The sequence below is a fragment of the Mytilus edulis genome, chromosome 4 (genome assembly GCF_963676685.1).
Source record: "Mytilus edulis chromosome 4, xbMytEdul2.2, whole genome shotgun sequence".
Taxonomy (NCBI): Eukaryota; Metazoa; Mollusca; class Bivalvia; order Mytilida; family Mytilidae; genus Mytilus; species Mytilus edulis.
Window position 1 is genome coordinate 94,817,242 of NC_092347.1, and position 26,964 is coordinate 94,844,205.

General features: G+C 33.4%; 1 protein-coding gene and 1 long non-coding RNA gene across 3 annotated transcripts; both read left to right on the forward strand.

Moving 5' to 3' along the window:
- The first annotated feature begins 357 nt into the window (after positions 1-357).
- LOC139518575 (uncharacterized) lies at positions 358-1,699 on the forward strand. The gene is made up of 2 exons (XR_011663416.1): positions 358-462; positions 1,011-1,699. It is a non-coding gene; the product is annotated as an uncharacterized lncRNA (long non-coding RNA).
- Positions 1,700-2,746: 1,047 nt separating this feature from the next.
- Positions 2,747-26,948, forward strand: LOC139521100 (serine-rich adhesin for platelets-like). Of its 2 annotated transcripts, XM_071314374.1 has the most exons (10): positions 2,747-7,180; positions 13,612-15,302; positions 17,708-17,929; positions 18,865-19,048; positions 19,271-19,303; positions 20,508-20,630; positions 20,920-21,122; positions 22,078-22,243; positions 24,832-24,960; positions 25,575-26,948. In XM_071314374.1, the coding sequence occupies exons 1-10, from the start codon at positions 3,217-3,219 to the stop codon at positions 26,051-26,053; spliced, it is 7,194 nt and encodes a 2,397-aa protein (XP_071170475.1). In that variant the 5' UTR covers positions 2,747-3,216; the 3' UTR covers positions 26,054-26,948. The 2 variants fall into 2 exon arrangements, with proteins under 2 accessions (XP_071170475.1, XP_071170476.1); XM_071314375.1 differs by lacking the exon at positions 19,271-19,303 and having other exon boundaries at positions 2,748-7,180.
- The last annotated feature ends 16 nt before the right edge of the window (positions 26,949-26,964 follow it).

Below are 26,964 nucleotides of genomic sequence, written 5' to 3' on the forward strand. Positions count from 1 at the left end.
AGAATCAAATATTAATGGTTTCATGAATTGCAGTTTTAATAATTTCATAGAATTACTTTCTTTTCTTAAAAAACAGAAATATTATGTTTTTACTTGCCTGATTGCTTTTCAAATAAAAAAAGTTCAGCTTTTCATACCGTATGCTTTTTAGCGTATCTGTGGTATTTGGAGAAGTCCTAAACGATATCGAGATATATATTAAAAACAAAAAGAAAGACATATGATTTACAGTATCATCAGCATGTAGAAAGAAAAAGTGAGGAGCCAGAAGAAAAAACTGAAACCCTTAAATCCACCTCAACGATACATGCCGTATTCTCTCCTCTTTCTCTAAAGATACAATCACAAGTTCAACGCTCACGGCTGGTAATCTACACACGCAGAACATTTGGTTCTGCAATGAAAACCGTGAGAGGATTTTCCGGTTGTGCTTGAGTGGAGTAATTGTCACCGCTTCGAAAGGTATGTACATTTCTAAATCGCAATTTTCTTATTCGACTGATCAAAATATTGAAAATCAGAGAATGCTATGCTGTGGTGAATACTTTAACGAAGAGATACATGTATCATTTACTGTTGTACGTAGAGTTGAACTCCTACAAAATCAGTTGCCCCACGAGAAATTGCCTAAAAAAGTGACATTTCAATTTTGAAATGGTTCTATTTACAGACCTACAAGTTCAAATTTAGTTTTTTTTCCGGGCAATGGGTATGAATGTTGTTTTGGCGGCGTGTACGCTGTCCGGTGTTGATAGACGTCTTATAAATTCCAAAAACTACATTTTTTCATTAAGTCATGCGTGAGGAGATCGGTTCTGATTGAGGACATCGTGAATGCGTGAGGGGAAGTACGAACATTTTTTTAATCTTTGACTTTGTGACTTTTGTTGACTCAATAAATGTGATCAATGCTGATTAAAAGCACAGATGTATCCTTATACTTTAATAGATGTAAACTGATCAATGATTCAAGGAAATCAAACTATAATTAATTGTTTGTTCAATTTCAGAAAATGCCATTGTTCAAAGGAGGACTGAAATTGACTCTCTACAAAAAGCCCTGAAGATACAAGTTATCCCCGCCCTCGAAGCGAACTAAACCGTCTGGGAGTAGTCCTGTCGTCAAATATACGTCACAGAGATCACCACATATATTTAAGAAAAGTATATCGCCGATCAAAACTTCAACACCTTATATATTAGACGTAATCTGTTCACCAAAAATAACGAAATTTTCGAAACAAAAAAGGCAGATATACAGAATTTATTATTCACGAACATCGATGAAAGCCAAGATAATCTCGAGGAATACCATAAGGAAGAGCATGTATTAGACAACGAAGAAGTCATAGAAGAAGACCACGTAGTAGACCACGAGAAAGACCACACGGAAGACCTTGAGGAAGAATATAAAGTTTTTCAAAGTGCTTTAGATAAACTCTTAGACGTAGGGAAAAGGGAAAGATTTTTTATTTTCTTTTCATTAGTACAGTGGACGTTTTGCGTTAAACAACATTGCATTCGACCTGTTTTTGGACATTGTTGGGTTGTTTGAAAAGGACGAATCAAGACGAATAAGATACTCCCCAACATCTCTGTAGTATTTTTGTTTATCAATGATTTTTCGTGAAACATATTATTAAACCTAGGTTCCCATAATTTATTTCATAATTCAATCTCATAAATTTTTCTAAGCACACATTTATTATGTGTTTTAATAATTATTATGTGTTTTTTTCATGAACAATGTAACCTAATTTAGGTAAGTTTCAACGACTCATATATAAATATATATATGAATATAAAGATATGATGTGTACTTCCCCTCACGCATTCACGATGTCCTCAATCAGAACCGATCCCCTCACGCATGACATAATGAAAATATGAGGTTTTTAGATTTATTAAGATGTCGATCAACACCGGACATCGTACACGCCGCCCAAAGCGACATTCATACCCATTGACCGAATAAAAAGTAAATTTGAACTTTAGGGTCTGTAATTAGAACCATTTCAAAATTCAAATGTCACTTTTTTAGGCAAATTCTCGTGCGGCAACTGATTTTGTAGGAGTTCAACTCCACGAACAACAGTAAATAATACATGTATCTCTTCGTTAAAGTATTCACCACAGCATAGCATTCTCCGATTTTCAATATTTTGATCAGTCGAATAAGAAAATTGCGATTTAGAAATGTACATACTTTTCGAAGTGGTGACAATTGCTCCACTCAAGCACAACCGGAAAATCCTCTCACGGTTTTCATTGCAGAACCAAATGTTCTGCGTGTGTAGATTACCAGCCGTGACGCTTCATAGTCTTAAAATGTGTACAAATATCTGACGGTTAATGCTGTGAAATTAAGTAAAGATAGAAAGATTTTAATTTTTTGAAAGTGGCCCCGATGTGAAATAAATTCGTGGAAAATCGCTCTACTACTTTTCTGCTATACATCCTGTTTCTATTTCTGCATTTAAGGATATTTTTATATTTTGTTAAATGGTTTCTAACAAATTTATAAGCTTTATTTTCAATTTGACCCATCTGACACTCTCCTGATAAAAAGTATGATTTAATGTGTAAAATACAATAAGTTTGTTTACCTGTGAATGGAGCCTAGCTTATAATGTCAAACAATTACATAAGTTAATTATAAGTAAATGTCAAAATATACAAATGAAAACGGAATAAAATAGACACAAGTATATACATTTCTAGAATCATTATGGAACAGGGTCAAGCATAAATAAGACAGAATAAACACTCATGTGAAAATGAATATTTCAAGATATTATGGCCATAAAACGAGAACGTCATTTGTATGTTTATGTATAAATATATCGGTTTTTATGAGCGTGATATGTCATAAATATTTGGCATAATTCTAACAGAAATTTGTATCAACTATAGTTAAACAATGGAATGTGCATGATATAGGTGACCGCTTGATTTTACAATCCTTTCCTACGTCCAATTAAATTGTTATAGTGACATTACAATGAAATTGAAGATAAAAGTTTAGTGTATTCATAAGTCAGTCGACGGTGCATGACCGAAGTGAAAAGAGGGAAATATATTTGCAGTTTTTGTTTCAATCGAAGTACAGCGACATAACAATTCAGTGATTAGCATAGCCATCAATTTTCCATCGAACTCATTTACAATTAATATGCATTTAGATACGTGATTGGAATTTTGTTAGATTTTATAATAATGTCTGGAAAGAAATATAAAGTGGCAAGGGCATATTCCTTGCGCGTGCTTAAGGATGATAGTCCGACTGGAACTTACCGAAAAATTTCAGACGATTTTACGACCGCCAGAAATCCACGCGTAAATAGACCACTAAGTTTTGCTTACGGAGAAAAGGATATAAGCGTATTACGGCGATATAATGGTGAAAGAGAAGATATATCCGTCGATCGGAATAGACACGCTTTGACGTGGTCGGGAGAATCCCCATTCAGAGAAGAGTCAAGCAACAGTTTGAGTGAGTTACCTCCTCAAATTTCAAAATCCAATGGAATAACGGACGATTCAGAACTATTACCGTATGATCTAGATAAAAAGGGAGCAGATGACTTACAACACGATCCCGACTTAAATCTACAACCGACGAAGAGGAGACGCAACAGTAGCGGAGGTTCAAGCAGCAGTGCTAACAAAAAGAGCGGGAAACTGGAGAGAAAAAGTTCCAGTTCATCTTCTGGGTCATCAACTAAAGACAACTTGTCTAATTCAAATAGACAAAATGGTACAGATGTTCTTCTCGGTACGTCTAATACAGTTACTGAAAAGGTAACTCGGAGTGATTCCTCAAGTTCTGATGAAAACGCAGAACAAGAAAGTCGGAAAAGGAAGTCTAGCTCAAGCAGCCAAGAAAAAATAGAAGCAGAAACAGCTCTGTGTGTTAATTCTGTGGAAAAACGACTAACGGTGTACGAAGAGCCGTGGGATAGTAATACTAGTACACGTCCTGAAGAAATTGAAAACTCTGAATTGAAATACTCAGACCACAACACCTCACTTTCTAGTATTGAAAATCAAATAATTGGAGATACTTTACCGTTAATATCCAAACAGCTTGACACTGATCAGGAAACCAAAAAAAGCTTAACAACAAAACGCAACAGAGCAGATTCCAGTTCAAGCAGCGACAGTAGTAGCAGTAAATCGTTCAGTGAAAAGGTAACCTCTAGTCAGTCAAGCGAAGCGCCACCGCTACCTTCAAGTGAACCACCAGAAATCATGGTAGACTCAGCAAACGCACACATGGAAGTGAAACTTATTTCAAATGACCTGAAGTCTGATATACCACAAAATGTGAATCATTTAGGAACTGCTGATTCTGAGCCCGAGGTTAGTAGTAAACGACTTTCTGTTACATATTATGGCCCCGTTTATATGCATGATAATGTACTTATTATGCCTACATCATCAACTCAGTTTTCTGGTGGGGACAGTTCGTATCAAAGTGGTATGATTTTTCAAGGTCAAATTGAACTTGAACATGTGCCACAGGATCAGTTTGACCTCGATTCAACTGAAAGTGCAAAAGAGGAAGATGAGAGCACAAATAAGTCACTAGAAATATCCAATATAAAGATCAGTTTATCTACTGACAACAGCGACATCAATGAATTGGAAGACGATGGTGAAGTTGTTCCAGTTATAACAGCAGAATATGTAAATCAAAACGAGGCATCTGTGCCACCAGACGATCATGATAATACAAAATCAAAAACTGAATCTAGTTCGTCCAGTTCGTCCAGTTCATCAAGTTCATCAAGTTCATCAGAATCAGAAAATGAAACAAAACAATCCAAAAAAAGAAAAATAGAAACACCAGTTGTTATTAAGGAACCTATTAAGTCAAAGGTTGGTTCGTCCAATTCTTCTGATAATGAAAAAGAGGAAACCAAAGAAACTAAAATCAATTCACCAGTTACAGCAATTGAAAATGAACAACCTAAATCAAAGATAGATTTAAGCTCCACCAGTTCATCTGAGTCTGATACTGATAAGTCGAAAATGATACATTCAGACATTAAACCAATCGGTTCGCCATCGCTCGTACCAATGCCAACAGAAGATAATCAGTCTAAATCGAAAACTGGTTCTAGCTCATCAGAGTCTGAAAGTGACAAGGAAGAAACAGCCACTGTTCCAAAGACGCAAACTAAATCACCAGTATCTGTATATATGCCAACTAAAAATGACCAAACGAGCTCATCAAAATCTGATAGTGAAAATGAAAGAAAATATATAGAAAATAAAGAACCAGAAAAATCGCTTCCTACTGAATATGTTAAATCCAAAGTCGATTCAAGTTCATCAAGTTCAACAGAGTCTGATGACGAAAAGCAGACATTGGGTTTATCAGAAGATACAGAGAAGCAGGAAACCCTCAGATCGGACGGCAAAGAGAAAGGAGACGAACCAGAGAAAGTGGAGGATATAAAAGATAAATCCATGAGTGGTAGTGGATCCTCATCTTCGTCAGATTCCGATTCCGATGATCACGTGAAACAAAATGAAGAACTAGTAAAACCGAAATCAGTATCATCTGAAGACGAAACCATACAAGATATGGAGCACCACAATGGTTTATCAGAAAATGGCATTGATAACATAGAAAACGGTTTGCAGATTACAGATGTTATTAAAACATTACCGACTGCAGTTGTGTTTAAGGAGCCAGTGTCTGTTAAACCTTCGAAGGATACAAAAAGTAAGTCAAGTGATTCGAGTTCATCAAGCTCATCAGATTCAGAAACGGACGACGAACAAAAACAGAAGAAAGATATATCAAACCAAAGACCCATGTTATCTGGAGATGAAGAGATAATAGTTAACAAACCCAATATCGGGAGAGAAATAGAGGATGCTACTATGTCAGCTATTCTACCAAAAGATGTAGTAAACAGTGAGCAGCAACCGGTTTTACCAGAATACGAACAATCATTAGAATACGACATGCCTTCTTTAGATGTGAACAAACCAGATATTGAACTCCCTTATGAAACAAATTTGCCATCATTTGACACACAAGCTTCAATTGGATCAGAGGAAAGCCCTGTAATTATCAAGTCAGGATTATCATTACCGCCACAACCGGACATAGATATAGCAGACGAATTACCAGCTACACCCGAAGCTGAACTTATCCAACCTGAAATAAACATAACCACCGAATCTTCTATCAAACCCGATGTTCGTCTAAAGAAAAAGAAAAGCAAGAACTCAAAATCGTCGTCTTCAAGCGAATCTAGTTCTTCGAGTTCTTCCGATTCCGAATCTTCGCATGGTGACAACGAAAATGATAATGCAAAAAATGATATAAACAAAGAGAAAATTTATGCAGAGGATATTAATTTACCCAAAGATGACGTCATTGAGCTTTTGGAGAAAACAAATTCTGTTGAACTCAAAGAAAGTGCAATTGTTGATATACCGTCCAGAAAGACAGATTTAGACGTTGCTGTGGTAATTCCAGAGTTTGATATTTCACAGGACATGAAAGTAATGGATTCTAAAATGATCGATCTAGATATACCAGACATAAATAAACCGAAATATGATGGTAAAACAGAAATTTCCGAAAATATTAACACCTGCGAACCGGAAGTTGACATGAGCTTTCCTGCTACATCAGATATTTCATTAGAATGCAAACCAGAAATCGACTTTAATTTAAAAACACAAAGTCCCGAATATCCTCAAATTGACCTAGACAGAAAACTAATGAAAGAATGTGACAATGAAAATGCTTTTGAAGTAGATATACCATCAAACAAAGTCAGTAAAACTTTCAATGATACTGTATCGATAGAACTACCCCAAAACTATATGCAATATATTCCAGATAGTTCAGAATTCGAAGTCCCAAAAGCAAATGTACCAGAAATCAGCATGGAACAACCAATAGAAGATTCATCTCCAAAAACAACTAAAAAGTCAAATAAAACAAAAGATTCAGGCAAAAGAAAACCAGACTTTGGATTAAAAATTCCGGAGAAAATAACATCATTGGTACATAAGCTATCGTTCAAAGGAGGTGATAAAAATCGACTCAAATCGACGGATAATTTAACTGCATCGGAGCCTATTCTTTATGAAACAAAAACACTATCTGGTGCCGAGATGAGTCCGAAGACCAAAGATAAGACCATAAGTGGTGAGTACAGCTTTATAAGAGTTTGAATTACACAATTTTTAAAGTGTGAACTTTTAGAGTTCACAGAAAAGGATAGAAAGTGGTCATGACAATACTTATTAGACCTGCCCTATTTTATTGTCATTCGATACGTTTTATGACACAAAAAAATATTTGTCTACCACTATCGTAGTATATTTATTATGTGCCCTGTCATTTGTAAACAAAACTCGGTCAAATACTGTGAATGCATTATTTCACACACCTACAGTGTCCATTTACAATACGAAAGGAATATCATGACTGAATTTGTATTAAAGGGGAATTTCTTACGATTTATTTCAATCAGTAATAAATATGTAACTAAAAAGAAAAAAATACCCATATCCATTATTTATTTAAATCAATCTGACATAAAACTAAACAAATCTGGGGTAACCCCCGTAAAATTATGAGTTAATTGTTAATTTTACAATAAAATGCAAAACAGATATATTCGTTTGCTTCGAATTTAAAAACAAACTTCTATTTATCTGTAAATAAGAATTCATCAGTTTTGTCTTGTTTACAAAACCGCAAAATTATCATAATACATTTATTACAGATAATTATATTTTTTTTACATTTCCTACATATGAAAAATACCTGTGATTTAGTTTTAATGTAAAACAAGTGTGAAAGGTGCTACTGAACTTAGATGTCAACGTAACGACAACAATATGACATTAATTATGATGTTGTTCATATTGTTATGAATAATGGCCTCAAAATTGAACCTACTTGGGGCCAAATTAGGAAAAAATATACTAAAATCAGAAAAATAAACCACATATCGCAGTAGTGATTAAAACTACATAAGAATGGCGGAAATGTGGTGCTGCTTTTTACTTTCAGTGACCCAAATATAGATATTAAGACTTCATAATTAGCACGTTAATTGTTGAATGTTTAATGACCGACATTTTTCTGAAACGAATTTGTTCCATTACACTCGCTGGCTATAGAAGCAAAACATGCAGGGACGGACCCAGCCATTTTTAAAAGGGGGTTACTAATCCAGAATAAAAGGGAGGGTCCTATATGTCCCCATTCAAATGCATTGATCGTCCAAAAAAGGGGGTTCCAACCGGCCCCAGACCCCCCTTTTTTCTGGCTCCGCCACTGACATGCGATTCACATGTATTCTACCACGGTTAGCTTTACAGAATTTTCGAAAACAAATCATGTAATTTACAACATTTTTCAATCATTTGATAAGCCAATGATTATTTGTAAAATGAAAATGAAATCTTAACCATATTAGATGAGAATGTCGGAAACTGTCAATAGATAAAATAATGTTATATTTGGAATCACCATCTCTTTTTACTTGCAATTTACCTGAAGCTGCAGCAGAAACGGTTCCCCCCAAAAAATTACGACAGAGGGGGACGATTTTTTCGTTCACTGTTGTTTATTTTGTTTTTTTTTTACTGTTACTTGTTCCTTTAGGGCCATTTTCTTTGTCTATAAATCCCACTACTTCCGTCCGTATCTGTAGTAACGACACAGAATTCATTGAACTTAACATATGTATCATTGCCAAATTATTCAGTCAGTGGTTTCGTTACCACACATCACTTAAAACCTTTACTTAACTCTTTCATACACATAGATATATTTGCATTTGTTTGGAAGAATGATTGTACTTTCGTACATGGGCTGTAGAAAACTAGTTTTAACGAGATTTCGATCCTCATTTTTACGGAAATGTTGTTTATAGAGTCCGTAAATTACGATACGATCCATATAAAAGCTTGAATGGATTCATTCAGAAAGATAATGTTTTATCGGTACTATATTACATTGATGCTGTTATTACTTAATCATGGGAACTGCCTGCTCTAAGGATCATCTTTGTATGGGTGGACATTTTCCGAGGTTTGACTTTATTGGAGATTTTTTTAGGCTGTTATTTGGCTGTTATTTGTTTGGTTTTTTTTCTTCTTCTTTTTTGATACATTTTTCACTGCTTTTCTTAAACTGATGAGTAGAATATTTGACCGAAGCTGAGTTGGGTTGTTCAATAAAGTACATTTTTATCATGTTGTGCATATGTCATTTCAGTTCTAAACGAGTAAGCACAGATTATAAAGATATTTACAATCTTTTGTATTGCTATAGAATAATAGTGTCCTATACATATCTTTTACATCACACATTAACACGTTATTATAGAATAATAGTGTCATATACATATCTTTTACATCACACATTAATACATTATGTAAGATTAATACTGAAACGGAACTAAATCCTAATTCCATGACCGAACAGTTTCTATGCTCAAATATTTGATGCCCAGTAACCTTCCTAAATGTTTTTTCCGTCGCCTACAGAAAGACATTTTTCAGTTAATGTACAATGATAAAATTGGTTTAGAAAAAAAAGTGTTTATATCATTTTTAGTAGACAGTTTCATGATTTGTTTTTTTTACAAATTGCTAGTCTTCATAAATGTCATCTGCCAATGATACAAACCCGTGGATTTTTTTCTCATTACACTTACGTAAGCGTTAGTCATGGGAAATTGGTCTTTTTGTAGTTGATATTTCTTAAACATATCAATGTGTCCTTTTAATTCTAATTTTTATTTATAATGAATGGCATTTTGTAGATATACCATTTGCTCTTTTTCCTCCTAACCTGTTTTGAAATTGCGAACCTTTAATTAGCTATGTATAATTACCAGTATATATACGTAGAACGATCATTGTTTTAGAATGGAATGTAGATATTATTGAATGAAGATAAGGTGTAACCATTATGATATTGCTTTAGAGGTTAAAGGTCGGGGTCTTGTTTACTTTTGACATGGAGAAGAAACATTATAAAGAAATTATAGTTTTAGAGCCACTTTGATAAACATTGATAAAGATAGTAATAAAATAGTAAACAAACTTTACAGGTATCTGTAAATACTTGAGAGATATATACTTATTGTCCTATCTATCAAAAGTAAACAAACAATTATACCTACATGTTTATACCACACTTCAGGCTCCGTCACTGGCGACATTTCTGGCAGTTTTGTGTGACCAAACTTCATAAAATTCAAATGCATGTTTGAACGTATCTGCTGCAAATACGCCAACTTCTCCTTTAGTACTATACATGTAGTATATTAAATCATCGCAGTTAATATTGTTTTACAATGTACACTATTGACAACAAAAATCAACCCATCCTTTATTCTGCTGTTAATATATTTTGAAGTTAAAACATTAATGGATACTAAACAAGGTGAATAATAAAAACTAGATATACCATGCCGTTGTTTTTTCTCTTTTGCATTGTGTTACATTTTGTCAATTTTTCTATAACTGTTATAGCTTACTTGGGTGGAGGGTTGTCTCATTGGCATTACTACCACATCTTCTTATATTTATATACGATGTGCTCATTGTTACAGGCTGCACAATGACGCGTAGATGTGATATGGTCTGTTATTGATAGTTGTCTCATTGTCAATCAGACCTCTTCTGGTATTCCTTTTCTTAAACTATATATATATGTCGATCGAAGTTTTAAAGCATGTGAGATACTTATTCGGTGTCTTGTAAGTTAAGAAATTCAAACGCTATTTTACTCTGTATTTCTGATTCTCTTAAATCAGTTGGTAATTGATGTAAATACAGATTCATTTATTCATAGTCTTGCCTGCTTTATACTAATTATATTGTTAATCAATCTCACAACAAAGTCAAAATCGAAAATTATACCGTTTACAGAATTTTGTTCAGTACAAACACATCACACACGGTAAGAACTTTTGATCTAGATTATTGTAAGGTCAGGTGATTTTGAGTTTTACTTTTTGAGTATATCATTTACTGGCTTTAACCCTTATTATTATTAAAGCAAACTGGTTTCTTTTATTTTGTTTCAAGCTATGCGCATTAATGTAGTGATGATTAAGATTTTTTCTATATTTTTTAAGCTGTTTGTTGGTTTGCTACCAAATTGTTAGTTCATAGAAGCAGCATTTTTTTCAATATTCCTTTTTTGATTTGCAATGAGAATCAGAAGATTGCGAATTGACCTGTTGAATATTACTAAAAATTATGACCGAAATTTTTGTTCAAAAAGATGTATTTCTGACTATTTTTTTTTTTTGCTGAACCGAAGGGGCTAAAATAGCGCTACATTGAGAGAAAAGGTAACAGCGAGTATTTTCATTGAAAAGAAATCATGACAAATTTTCCGACGGAAGGAATAAACCACTAGCTGCTAGTGCATTTCTTATCAAGATGCTTGATTTCTTGATTGACAACATATTTGTAACGTTCGGAGGACGTGTTTTTCAACAGACTGTCGGCATCCCAATGGGAACAAACTGTGCCCCTCTACTTGCCGACTTGTTTCTTTATTATTATGAGGCTGACTTCATGCAGGAACTTCTTAGGAAGAAAGATAAGAAGTTAGCAATATCCTTTAACTCCACTTTCCGCTATATAGATGACGTTCTTTCACTAAACAATTCAAAATTTGGTGACTATGTGGAACGCATCTATCCCATCGAATTGGAGATAAAGGATACTACAGATACAGTTAAGTCGGCTTCATATCTTGACTTACATCTAGAAATTGACAATGAGGGTCGATTGAAAACTAAACTTTACGACAAAAGAGATGATTTCAGCTTTCCAATTGTGAACTTTCCATTTCTAAGTAGCAACATTCCAGCAGCACCTGCATACGGGGTATATATCTCCCAATTGATACGATATTCCCGTGCTTGCATTTCCTATCATGATTTTCTTGATAGAGGGTTACTGCTCACAAGGAAGCTATTAAACCAAGAGTTCCAAATGGTGAAGTTGAAATCATCCCTTCGTAAATTTTACGGACGCCATCACGAGTTGGTTGACCGTTATGAAATAACCGTTTCACAAATGATATCGGATATGTTCCTTACGGCGTAACTACAATCCCCTTCCCTTTAATGAATGTGACCTACCGAATTAGACTATTTACCGGATTTGTAATCACATAAACAACACGACGGGTGCCACATGTGGAGCAGGATCTGCTTACCCTTCCGGAGCACCTGAGATCACCCCTAGTTTTTGGTGGGGTTCGTGTTGTTTATTCTTTAGTTTTCTATGTTGTGTCATGTATACTATTGTTTTTCTGTTTGTCTTTTTCATTTTTAGCCATGGCGTTGTCAGTTTGTTTTAGATTTATGAGTTTGACTGTCCCTTTGGTATCTTTCGTCCCTCCTTTATATACCAGAACTCTACACGCCGGAATGAAATACCCTACAGATACACTCCCTTATGTTCTCATGCAACGGTATATAATTCATTTTTTGTTATTTGATACGTTGTCCTGATAATACGTATACATACGCATTGTTCTGTAGTTACTTGTGAGCTAGAATAAAGTAGATACTAGAAATAAAAACTGAAAGTGAATTTATTTAAAGCAATATTTTCAAGTAAAAGAAATACAAGCAATAACTAGAACAAATTTAAAAAAAGTAAACAACACAACTTAATTCAGTAGAAAATAACTGAAGGTAATATTTCATTATACAGTTTAGTTTAAATTTAATATTTAGTTTTTCTTATGATTATTTAAATTAAAAATACATTAGATGCAAAAATTAAAGTTTCTCCAACTATTTTCAAATAAAAATGTTTAAATCTAATATACTAATGTACAATTTGCGGCACTTTTCAATATTCGGTAGATATATTAGCTACGGGGCGTTAGCCAAATAATAATCGGCTCTTATTTTTATCAAGTACCAAATATAACTTAAACAATAATTATGAAACAAAGGAACAGTGAATTGTACAAATTAGGTATAAAAACACAAATGAGTGACACTTTTTCCACCGTAGTACATTAATTCTAAGGATTTGAGGGTCGAATAAAAAACAGTTGTTCAAAAAATGAATTGCAATTAACGTTTCTGTTCTTTAGTTGGCCTCCACCAAATGTTATGAAACTTACACGCAATGCCCATTACCACAAAAAAAAGATCCGGATTTGATTTTGGTGGCTTCACTTACTCTGTTCAAGAGTAATACCCCTTTACAAATGGAGTTATTGTAGAATTTTACGTTTCTGTTCTCTAACTAAAGTCTGCCTCAACCAAATGTTATGAAATATTACTACAAAACTCAGATCAAGTACAAATTTAGGTAGCGTCACTTTAGACCGTTCTTGTAAACGTAGTACGCAACCTGGGGCATCATCTGTGTCCCATTGGCACAGTCCCCATTTATTTATTATAATGACTACTAAAGACTAAGTAACACGAAACTTACCAAAAACGGGGGGTCTTATAAGTTTATAATCAATGAAACCTATTAAAATATAAATTTGATAAAGTTGTTGAATCTGCAAATTAGAATTTTCTATTTTCTATCTTATCAATACAACACAAATAGTTTCTTTTCTAGAAACAGAGAAGCCGACGAAGAAAGCAAGCAAGAAAAGAAGCAAGTTTAGATTAAAAAAGAAACAAAGATCAACTTCATCGTCCTCTTCATCGTCAAGTGAGTCTGAAGACGAAAAGAAGAAGAATAAAATTGATATGAATCATGCAGATAAAGAGGTACAAGTTAACGTTTTCAAAGTTGATCTCAAAACAAAAACTATAGCTAAACCAGATGGTAAACAAAGCAAGAAGAAGAAACATGCCAAAGAAGAACCATCTACACCAACAACTCCGGAATCACCATTTGATAAATTATCTCACATATTCCATAGAACTCATAAAGCAAAGATCACAGAACCGATAAAAGAGGATAAAAAGAAAGAAAAAGAGAAAAAAGAAAAGAAAAAGTCACCGTCACGATCCTCGTCAGATAACAGGGGTAGAAGCACATCACAAACATCGACAGATGAGCAGACGACAAAATCAGATGTCTGCCACCTACCGGAAAACGAAGACGATAAAGATCGTCATAATATAGATACTGACGACAACAGTCCACTTAAAACACTGCAAGAGTATTCAAAACTTCTGGATAAACAAGTTGCTAGAACGCGACCAGAAACAGACGACAATATAAATACAGAAAATAAATATATGAAAGGAACAAGCGACGACGAAAATCTAATAAAACAAGACAAAGTCCCTGTGCCATGCTCTGTTGAAGAACTGGTTGTTGAGGAAAAGATTGAACGAGTAGAATCAGCTCAAAAATCGTCTTCAGAGTCTGTTTCTTCAGATAACGATGTTGTAATAGTACATGATGTTGAAAGAAAAGCGTCACTGTCTTCCTTGGAGCGTGAAATCTTTCCTCCAACTCCACAAAGTGAGAGTGGTGAATTGGAAGTTAACTTTAAAAATCCATCACTGTCTTTTGACACAAAATATACATCGGAAAAGATTAATCCGGGTATTCCTTCGCTGGATATGGAAACAGACCAAACGATAGAAATGAAGAAACCATGGATTTCTCCAGCAGACAAAGCAAAGTTAAAGCGATCAGATAGTTCGTCATCATCTTCTTCTTCGTCTTCCTCTTCATCGTCTTCAAAGTCTTCCCAGAAATCTGTAAAAGAAAACGTTACTGATGTCGAAATACACTGTACAACGGAAACAAAGAAAACACCAGTCAATGCGAAAATGGATATCGAAACCATCCAAGAGGAATTTGTCAAGGTAGAAGAACAACCCAGACTTAATGCTGTATTGAACAATAAACCAGCGAATGTATCAGAATCAGTAGATATACAGCCAGATTTTGCCCCGAGGAGGGAACTCTCAATAGACAATACAGAAAGCCTAGAGGTGGAACATGCTCTCCAGACGTTAGACAACTCCATCATCGCAGCAGAGCAATCACCACCCAAATACCAAGGTCATTTTGTAGTAGTAGCTATTGACTTTGGGACAGCTTATAGCGGCTATGCTTTCAGCTTTACTCGTGATCCTGACAGTATCCATATGATGAGGAAATGGGAAGGAGGTGATCCTGGAATAATAAATCAGAAAACTCCCACCATCATGTTACTGACCCCTGACGGATCGTTCCACTCGTTTGGGTACAATGCCCGTGATAACTACCATGATCTGGACAAAGAGAGGGCCCAAGAATGGCTGTACTTTGACAAGTTTAAGATGACCCTACATACAGCTACTGTAAGTGTATATTTCAACAGTTTTATTAAGGAATTAAAGAAAATAAAGAATATAATGTTTATTTTATGAAAATTAACACAGTCAGATTCAGTAAACTTGTCTTTAAAAAGATATTTAAAAGTTTATAAAAGACATGAAAAAAAACCGAAGTTCAATTGTAAATATTGTTCGACTGGTGGGGTCGACTTGATCAACGCCTTGCATACAATAACTTGTATGTTTATATAGTAAAATTTGAGTCCACCGACTTTAATAGGTTATTATACGATATTATATCGGTCTATGTTGTTGCATATGCATAACGAATTAAACAGGTAAACAGTACATACACCTGTTATAAGGAGACCTTTGATCTTCGTTACGCATTACAAACATTCTTAAATTCTTTCTTTATTGATAAACAGATAAATTAATTTATGTTTCCTCATAGCACTTTGCATTTTGTATCGTGATAGGAGGTAATAATAGAGATTAGATATTATTTTTCCTGTTCAGATAAACTTAGTCTACTTTAAAGTCATAAGAAACGAGTGACCGGTGGAAAATAATGTTCTTCCAATTCTTGAACCAATGCATACAAACATCATAAACTTAGTCTTCTAAGCACAAATTTATCATTTTTTTCGTGTAAATGTCGTATAATCGTCAATTTTTTTTTCAATCGGTCAGTGTTGTTGTGAAAATATAGCAGGTAATTAAAGTTCGTGTTTTGAAGCCGAAGTTTAACGATTGTCACCTGTTTGTCAACAATCGACAAAAAATCAACAAAAAAGCATGGAAATTGAGCACGTGTTTAACATGTAATTTCAGATAATAGTTTATTTTAAGGACATCCATGCGTATTGCGATCACCGGATTTTTACGAGATGGGTCACACCGAGGTCACTTTGCATACGGAAAATATGTCGGGGAAATAGCTTCCTGGAAGGAAGCAATTGAAATAAAGTAAACTTCTTCTAAATATGAATAAATTAAAGAATTTTCTTCAGAAAAAAGTATGTGTACATAAGTTTTATAATGAAAACTATCCATTGAGTTATAAAAAAACATATGCATTATTTTTTTTAATTTGAGGTTTCTTATGGCTTTAAGTATTTTGATATTTGCAATCGACACAATTCAGTAAGGGAGTCAGACTTAGGACCAATTTACCCTTAATTAATTTCACCCTCAGGTCATTTTGATAATTCACCAAAATTTTTCCAAAATTACTATATTAAAGCTTCATTTGTTTACTTTTAAGCAAAACTGCTGTGTATTATTTTTAAAAGATTATAAGCAAAACAAAAACACATTACAGCTATAATTAAAAAGAGGAATATATACTTGATCAATCATAAGACATTAGCAGGATATAAACAGAAAAAAACAGGCAAGAATGATTCCTATTGAAAAGACAAACAGCAGCCCACCAAGTACTTCAGAGAAAACTAAATATTTGGAAACAAAACACTACCATAAGCAGACTTAACAGACTTACATTCTGTATGTATGTGCCTGTCCCAAGTCTGGAGCCTTTAATTCAGTGGTTGTAGTTTGTTTATGTGTTATAAATTTGGTTTACGTTTATTTTTTGTACAAAAATTAGGTCGTTAGTATTTTATAGCTGACTATGCGATATGGGCTTTGCTCATTTTTGAAGGCCATACGGTCCATCTACACTCGATACTGAGTATGTCAACCATTCTTCCTCTCTTTTTTTACTACCTGAAATAAGTATAAATGCTTATCAACTTTTATCAACGACTGAACTTTCAAGTTTAGTGATATATACGTAAGAAACAGTTTGACCACGTGCACACCACATTCATGATAAAATAGGCAAGCTATAAATTTTGCTAACTAATTTACCTATCCGACCACAAAGCACATTTAACTTGAACTTGTTTTAAAGATTTTTTTCATTAAGATATTTACAATTTACTATAAACACTTATCCGTTTGAATGATTAATAAATCGTTGATTGATGATTCCCACCCACAAGATTTGAATCAACTTATAAATTAAAATCTACCTACATGTTGATATTAGTAAATAAAATATATTGACATTTATATAAAAATCTATGATACATAAACTTTAAGAAAATGCAAATAGGACTTCAGACAGAAATTACGATTTAACAAGAAACAATAATAAAAAGTATTCCAAAGTCGTTATAAAATTCTACTTTAATTTCAAATCCATAAACCATAATATCATGAATATGTCTAATCATATGATGACAGAAAGGCATTTTCTTAAAACTCAAAGTCATTGTTTCTATAATTAATCTTGATTTTTGAGCCATAAGGAGCCATCTCACATACTCTTGATCAATATTATACAGTTGTTCGGTCAACTGTCCCTTAACTTGCTTTTATAGGATTCTAACTATTATAAGTACCATTCCATAATCTTACAGGATTTGTCGACAGATACAATGCTAACAGCTGCAAATGGTAGACACTATCCTGCTTTGAAGATCTTTACATACGCAATGTCATACCTCCGAGATCATGTGATCAGGGAATTGTCGGACCAATCTGGTGTAAAGATCCTAAACGAAGATATCCGATGGGTGGTATGTGTTCCTGCCATATGGAAAGCTCCAGCTAAACAGTTCATGAGACAGGCAGCTTATAAGGTGAGAACAACAATTATACATTGTATTGCAGTTATATTGAAGTTATACACATACAGAAAAGATATACTGCATAGAGTCAAGGTCGTTGTATAATTCTGTAAGTTTTATGTTTTGACTATCATCGCTTTAAATGCATTTTGGTACATACATGAAAGAGGGACGAAAGATACCAAATGGACAGTCAAACTCATAAATCGAAAATAAACTGACAACGCTTTGGCTAAAAATGAAAAAGACAAACAGACAAACAATTATTATAGTAAACATGACACAACATATAAAACTAAGGAATTAGCAACACGAACCCCACCAAAAACTGGGGGTGATCTCATGAAGGGTAAGCAGATCCTGCTCCACATGTGGCACCCGTCGTGTTGCTTATGTGATAACAAATCCGGTAAATAGTCTAATTCGGTAGGTCACATTCATGAAAGGGACGGGAATTGTAGTTACGACGTAAGGAACATATCCGATATCATCTGTGAAACAGTTATTCTATAACGGTCAACCAACTTGTGATGGCGTCCGTAAAATTTACGAAGGGATTCACCATTTGGAACTCTTGGTTTAATAGCTTTTTGTGAGCAGCAACCCTCTATCAAGAAAATGAGATAGCATCCAAAATGATATAAATAACGAAAATATATTGGTCAACATGGAGTCGTCAGCAATAGACGGGTGTCAATACACTATGCCAAGCTGTCACCATTCTTATAGAAACATTTTTAGGTCTGCCATCTACATACCTCTTTAAATAAGGGAAATGACATACGACAATTACTGACAAATTTGGACAGACACATACAAATTAGGCGGCATTCAAGTTTAGATCCTTCCCGATTTTTTATCTGCATGACTTTTTATGAAATCCCCTGTTTGTTTATTATCATTATTGTCATTACATTCCTTATTTCTATACACTGTTTATATTGAAGGCTGGTATTGCATCCGAAGAATTCCCAGATCAACTTCTAATTGCCTTGGAACCTGAAGCAGCGTCTATTTACTGTCGAAAGTTAAGGATGCACCAGTTAGTCCCAGAATCCCCTCGTCAAGTACAGTCTCCGACCAGAAGCGAACCAGTCAACTTAGATAATGCATTCGAAGTTTCCAATCAAGGTAAAAACAGTCATCTATAGATAGAAATATATTGTGAAAATATAAAACGTTCACCTTTTTGATTCATTTCAAAACATTGATTTGGAGCCCCCAAAAAGCTACCAGTCTCTGTAATACCTTTTCAATATTCAGGGTTCAAAGAAACTTTTGCAATTAGACAATCAGATGAATTGGATATTATGTTATTAAATAATATATGCCATGAATGCTTCTTTTTTTCAGTGAATGAATATTCGATGGAAATGATATTAAGAGGTATAAATAATCGCCTTCATATTCAATTTATTATCATTCCTAATTCTTTTTCCTGATGCATTATTTTCAACCTAAACATATTAATAGTTGACTCATGTCCTATTCTATATATATTTCCCTGTCTTTTAAATCTTATTTCTCAACTGACTATCTTATTATACTTCTTGTACCCACGTTGACATGTATGATCATCAACTCTAAAACGTTATTGTACATCTTTATTATAACAACGTATTGGATCTGCATGCACTGATTGATATACAACCATTTGATAATTTAGTATGTACGATTCTCTTGTTTTACTATTGTTCTTAATGATTTTGTTTAATATATGTATATTGGTTGTATAGTCCAGGATGCGAATGACATGTTTGCCACTGAACGCTAAACAAATAACAAATATCGATCAATACATTAATTATCAATCTGGAAATTTTTTAATATCACCAAAAGAAAGTCTATAGCAACAGAAGCATTTGTAAAACACTTTATATATTAAAGATCTAAGTTTTGTCTTTCGAGTATAAGGTTAAATAGATTAATAGTTGTGTTTCCTGCGTCTCTATTTGACCCTACCATATACCCTAAATTTGCAAGCTTACCCTTACACAACTCATGGATATTTTTGGTCAAACATCGTTAAACGTTCAGAACATTTTCCAACACAGTTTAAATAAAATATTTAAAAGAATAAAATCATTTTACATTTTTATCCCCCTATTGTTTTCTGTCAGGAGACAGAAAAAGGAAACAGAAAATTCACATACTTAATTTTGAGCAATTAACATTGTCATTAAACAAAATAGTGAGGCGTCCCATGAGAGGAATCTCTGTCCTTTGTTTTGAATTGTATGATTTTTAATTTTAGTTCATTTATATGTTTTGGAGTTTAGTATGACGTCCATTTTCACTGAACTAGTCCACATTTGTGTTTAGGTCTAACCAAAGCCCCCTCCGGGTGCGGGATTTTCTCGCTGTTTCGAAGACCCATTGTTTGCCTTTTGCTGTTTACTGCTCTATGGTCGGCTTCTTGTCTCTTTGACACATTCCCCATTTCCATTTTTAATTTAAGATTTGGTATAGAAAGTTTCAAAAATAAAAAAGAAACTAATTGTCCTTATATAGATGTGTTGATAAATGATAAATCAATTTCAAGAAACGTATTTGATATTTTGCTGTTTTAACCCCCAATTGTTGTATACAGGTACCCGTTACATGGTAGTTGATTGTGGTGGTGGAACTGTCGACATAACAGTACATGAGTTAGACAGTAGTGGAAAATTAGCAGAACTACATAAAGCAAGTGGCGGTCCTTACGGATCCATCGGTATGAATAATGTCTCAGTTCTTTATAACTAATGACTGCGAGCTGGTGAGAATAAGGATATTATAAAAGTGTGGACGTTGATAAAAACAAAATAAACAATCAAAGCAGACAATCAAATTATTGCATCTGAAATGCTGTAAAAGTATTTGCAAAGATAATTTTCAAATTATCAGATCATTGACAAGCACAGAATATAAAAAAGCAACGCAAGTTTGTTTTTAAAGAAATTATTATCATTCTTTATCTCCACTGTTTTCTGTGTCTAATTCCTTCACATTTTTTTAAACAGGTGTAGATGTCGAGTTTGAAAAGTTATTAATGTCAATTTTCGGGAAGACATTGATCGAACAATACAAAGTGAAGAGATCTGCTGGTTGGGTTGATATGCTGATAGCTTTCGAGTCGAGAAAGAGATCTGCCTCACCCTACAAAACATCACCTCTAAATATAGCATTACCTTTCTCATTTATTGACTATTACAGAAAACACAAGGTTCGTTAGTTTTTTCTTCTTAAGGAAATGTGATAAACAGAGATCATTCATTTTAAGTATAAATGTCAGAAATGATTAAACTTTTAACACACATGTCACAAAGTCCTTGATGCAATCTAGAAACGACACTTATTATCTTTGAAATCGAATAGTTCATGTTTGAAATTGAATTAATAGTTCATCTTTAAATTTGTTTTTTCATCCGTCATTTATTAAATCGAATGGATTGTTCATCTTGAGATGAATTTTCTGCCTGTTAAAAAAGGGACACGAGCAACGACATGAAAACATTTAAACATGATTTTTTTTTCAATTATTTTTGAATGTGAAAAAAACTTTGAAAAAAAGCAATTTTATAAATTGCTTTTAGCAGCCAATTTGGTTCAATTTTACAAAAACAAATTTATCGCAGATGGATTATTCACTTGCAAGCGAATAATTCAACCTTATTAAATCCATATTAATGTGACCTTCAATTTAATCCTTCAGCCGGAGATAGGTTACACTTGTACTAAACTATTTAAAGGAAACGAATGTAACTATTTAAAATGAAACAAAGATGAACCATTTGGCTTACTGATTCGATCCACAAAAAATCATTTTAATGCAGATAAGAACGATGATAAACACACTTTGTAACCTTCAAAATGCAATCAAACAGACCTAGAAAAATCATATGAACGTGGTCGATATCTATTCTTTGGAGGTCATCTCGATGGTTAGATATGACGTATAGACAAAAATACACACGAAATGCTGATACATATTATCGAGCCCATGTTTTTTTTTAAATTCTTTAAATTTGGATATACGTTTTAGTATGTTATAAATCAAATACGAGCATTTAAGCCAAACTTGTTAACACGAATTTAACAGATAATGTCCTTTTAATGTAAACTGTTCCCCCTTGATATCTTGTTTTCTTGTAAAATTTAAATGCTGCATCATTTGTTAGTTGACAGGTATAGACACAGCTATAAAACGCCATGGAGACAAAGATATCACGTGGTCATCACAGGGAATGCTGCGTCTGGCTCCTGAGGCAATGAACACATTATTTAAACCTACAATTCAGAAAATCAAAGAAAAGATTGGATCTATATTGAATAATAATATCAAAGGTATTTCGTTTTCAATTTCATTTTGGCCTTTCATACGCACAACAGACACTTTTTGATTATTGATCATGTTACTGTTATTTATTTTTTCTGCTGTCAGTAATTTTTTTTTTGCCTGAATTGTTGTTTATGACTTTAATTGTTCTTTCAGCTGCAAGTCAGTTCAAAATGTCCACGTTTTGGAGCTAGTTTCTATTTTTTACTTAGTATTCAGAAATACCTAAAATGGTTGAAATATTGAATTGCAAAATAATTTTATAATTCTGAATTCCAAAATCAAAAGTACATCGATTGTCGCAAAAAAGTTCTGACTACTGATCTGATGATACCTTCGGGGACAAATAGTCCACCAGCAGAGTTATCGACCCAGTGCTGTAAAAAAGTGAGAACACCACGTGACATAATTCCATGTGCCTGAAGCGTTTTTCTAGAATTACCTACATCACAGCCAAATATTTGAAATCCGAGGATGTATAAGTACCAAAACAGTTCAGGAGCTATATTACCAAAAAATGCTTAACACAATAGCCAAATATATCTAAGGTCAACTTTGCAAGAAGGAGTTGAAACCTTTAAGCGTATTTTTTATACAACAAAATTGAAAATTCTGAAAAAGATTTGCTTTGACTTGTATCTGGTTTGAATCGTTTCCCTAGCATGATGGTTGTGATGAAATGCCATAAAATCATTTATAAAAAAAACAAACAATTGCTTGTAGCAGGTGTTATATATATAAATTCCCTATTTTATTTCAAGTTCCTAACCAACTAGTCCCCTCTGCCCATAACCAAAATAACAACAGAGCCCACTGCCCATTAACTTGGTATACATTGATATATTACCCACAAATAATGCTTCTTGTAAAAATGTATTATAAAAGAAACAAACTGATTCAGTAATCATTAATCAACATATTATTACATACTGTATCATACACCTATATTTATAATTTGAATACAAATTAATTTTGGCAATGTTTTGTCACTTCACATTTACAATAATTGATATAATGTGTAAACAATTCTTACATGACAAATAGATGACAACATATTTATGAATGTTTTAGTGAATCATTTTGAAGAAGTCATATTTCTGTACCTTTTTTTTTAATGACAAATCAAGGTTTCCGATTGTTTTCCCGGTAATAATTACATTAATTAGCAAACCCTTGTATACAATTAACACGAATCATGAAAATCATTTCATATACAACCTTTAAAATGATTTTAATAGATAATGGGATACATGTAAAATCTAACGGATGTTATTGTGCAAAAAGTAAAATAACAAAAATACTGAACTACGAGGAAAATTCAAAAAGAAAAGTTCCTAATCAAATGGCAAAAATCAAATGATAAAACACTTCAAACGAATGGACAACAACTGTCATATTCCTGACTAGGTACAGTCATTCTGAAATGTATAAAATTGATGGATTGAACCTGGTTTTATAGCACTATACCTCTCACTTGTATGACAGTCGCATCAATAAATAGCTACATGAAATAATGCACACCCAACTCAAACATTCTGTATGTCAGATTACTTCAATGAAGAAAAAAAAAACGAAAAAAAATAAGCTGAAAAAAACCCGACAAAACCAAACCATCTATCTCCTCAATTAAAATTTAGACGTCAAATAGTACTTTTAGAAGTAAGTAGAATACACATGTCAGAATTAAAACATATTTCAAAGTTGCAAGGATGTACAGAGTTTCCCGTTTAAATGTACCATTTGGAAAGGCACACGACTGTATACTTTTATTTATATAAAGTAAGGTAATTTGTTAAGATGATCAAAGAGACAAATAATTTGTTTGACACGAATCGTTCATTACAGTGATTTATTGGAAAAGAATTAATTTCCATTATAACCATTCAAATATAATATGTTGCATTTAAAACTTTAAACTAGAAAGTGTGATAAATTCAACTCAAAGTGAAACAATAAACTTCTTTTTAATATTTTAGAACATTTTTTACACGTAGGTTGCACTGGAGATGCCCGAATAGTTAGTGGAACGTCTGTATCACTAGCCAGTCAACACTGAGGTTGTAAGTTCGAATCTCGCACATGGCAGGTGCGCTACACTCAACTCTTAATTAACTTTGGTTGTCAGTTTTCTTACCGGAGGGCTGTGGTTGTCTCCGGTCAATCCGGCTTCATCACCTCCTCTTTCCCCCCACAAAAACAAAAAACTGGCCGTCACGAAGTAGCACAATAATGCTCAAAATGACACTAAATACTTACAACCAATCAATCAATAGAATGCAGTGCTTTTCAGAATTATATTTTTAAAATGGGGATGTAAACTTATACATTTCAGATTCCCCGAATCGAAACTGGAAGACTAAAAATTACTCATTTCAGATTCCCCGAATCGAAACTGGAAGACTAAAAATTACTTTTAGACCTGAACTATTTGATCTATGGAGTTCACTTTTAGACCTGATATATATATGCTTTGTATGTTTACCTTGTGACTTGAAATGTATGTCCTTTGTGTGTTTACTTTTAGACTTGAAATGTATGTTCTTTGTATGTTTACTTATAGACTTGAGATTTATGTCCTTTGTTTGTTTACTTATAGACCTAAAATATATGTTCCTTGTTGGTGGTTTTGCTGAGTCCGCCATTGTACAAAGTGAAATCAGACAGGAATTCGGAAATTTAATTCAAGTTATAATACCACAAGGGGTTGCCATGACGATTCTTAAAGGTATATCATCATCTTTAAATTAATTTCTTATTGCTCACGTTACATGCCATCATGTCACTAATCGTCCTCTATTTTCAGTACAACAATAATAACTTAGAAATCCTGAGCATGAAAACGTTGAAATATAATATATCATCGATGAACCTATACAATATAAAAAAGACAATATTGTTACCTTTTGGTATGCTGAATATATATAAAGTCGTAAGCTGCTAATATTTTGCGCTGATGATATATACACCATACATCAGTTTTGATATGAATATAAAAGGTAAACCGACATTAATCTGATAGAAAAGATATATAAAAGAGAGGCAAAAGATACCAAAAGGGACATTCAAACTCATAAGTCTAAAATATACTGACAACGCAATAAAAATCAACTCACGATTTGCATGCATTTTTTAGCGAAATATTTAAAAATCCATAGAAAGGTAGTTGTGCAATAGATATAAAATTCGTTATGCTGTTACTATGTTTAAAACGAGTACTAGTATATCTAAAAAATATTTTTTAATATAGCCTTGGGCTGTTCTTTTTATTTAGTCAGGTTGCTGTCTCTTTGACACACTCTTCGTTTTCATTCTATTTAAGTTCTTTATCATTTTTAACAGGTGCTGTGTTATTTGGCCTTGACCCAACAATCGTCAACGTAAGAAGATGTCCTCTTACCTATGGAGTTGGTGTCCTTAACAGATATAATCCAAAAAAACATCCACTGAAAAAGAAAGTTTCGCGCCAAGAAATAGAATGGTGTACTGATGTTTTCGATAAATATGTTGTTGTCGATCAACCAGTCACGATTGGTGACGTCATTTTACGTAGTTATACTCCAGCCCGTCCTGACCAAAGACTTATTCAAATCAACATTTACTGCTGTGAAGACAATGATCCAAAATTTATAACAGATCCAGGAGTACATAAAGTAGGAACAGTAACATTACATTTGTCAGGGACCAGTGAAGACAAAATGCCAAAGAGGCGTGAGATACAAACAAGGATGCAGTTTGGAGAAACTGAAATCAGAGTTAGTGCTCTTGATGTATCTACGGGTGAACATATCCAATCCACTGTGGATTTTCTTAGTCGATAAATAGTGATTTCGTTTTGTTTTTTTATGTAACACATACTATAGTTGATATTAACTTGGTGTCATAACTTAGAGCTATCTTTATATTTGTATATTTGTGTATTTAACTTATTGTGCCATACCTAAAACCATTTTAACCAATATATTTTTTTTTGTCTCAGTCATCTTGATAGATGAACAAAAATCTGAAGAAATGAAGGTAGTACTTCATTTCAGATCCACCTTTAAAGACACCACCAGTACAACCGTTGAATAAATTCTAGAAATTTTCTGAAATTTATTGCAATTTCTAATCTCAAACAAATCCTATAGATTTTTGCATTACTGACAAATCATTTTCGATGATGTTTTTGCTGGAGAAATTTGCGCTGTTAGATATCGCCAGTATAGATCCCAAAATTATTACTGAATGTGCGCGAGAAAAAATAAGGAGACTTTCAAAGATAAATTCAAACATATAATTATGTGTTTCATTTGTCGTCACAAAGGAATCAATGTAATTTTACATCTTCTGCTGCATAACTCACCAGAAACTAGAAAAAAATGTCAAGTTATCATAGACTTTAAACGGAAGATGAGCACTACCTATAGCAATATCCAAACAGCTGTTTTCCTCCAAGGGAGAGAGACTAAGGGAGGGAGAGATTCCATCTACCCGTCTAATCATGGACAACACATGTCTTCCATTGAATCTTGTATACTATTTTGTTGTAATATTTTTATCATGTACACAAATATTTAACTATGTATTTAGTTATTTATAATATTATAGATATTATTTTGTATTTCATATAGGGTGTACTTGAGGTTAGTCACCTGAATTGGTACCGACTTTTGAGTATGCATTTATACAAACCTATGTAGTATAGCTACTTTAATAAAATAGCCAATCGTTTTATTTCGTTTACAGTTTG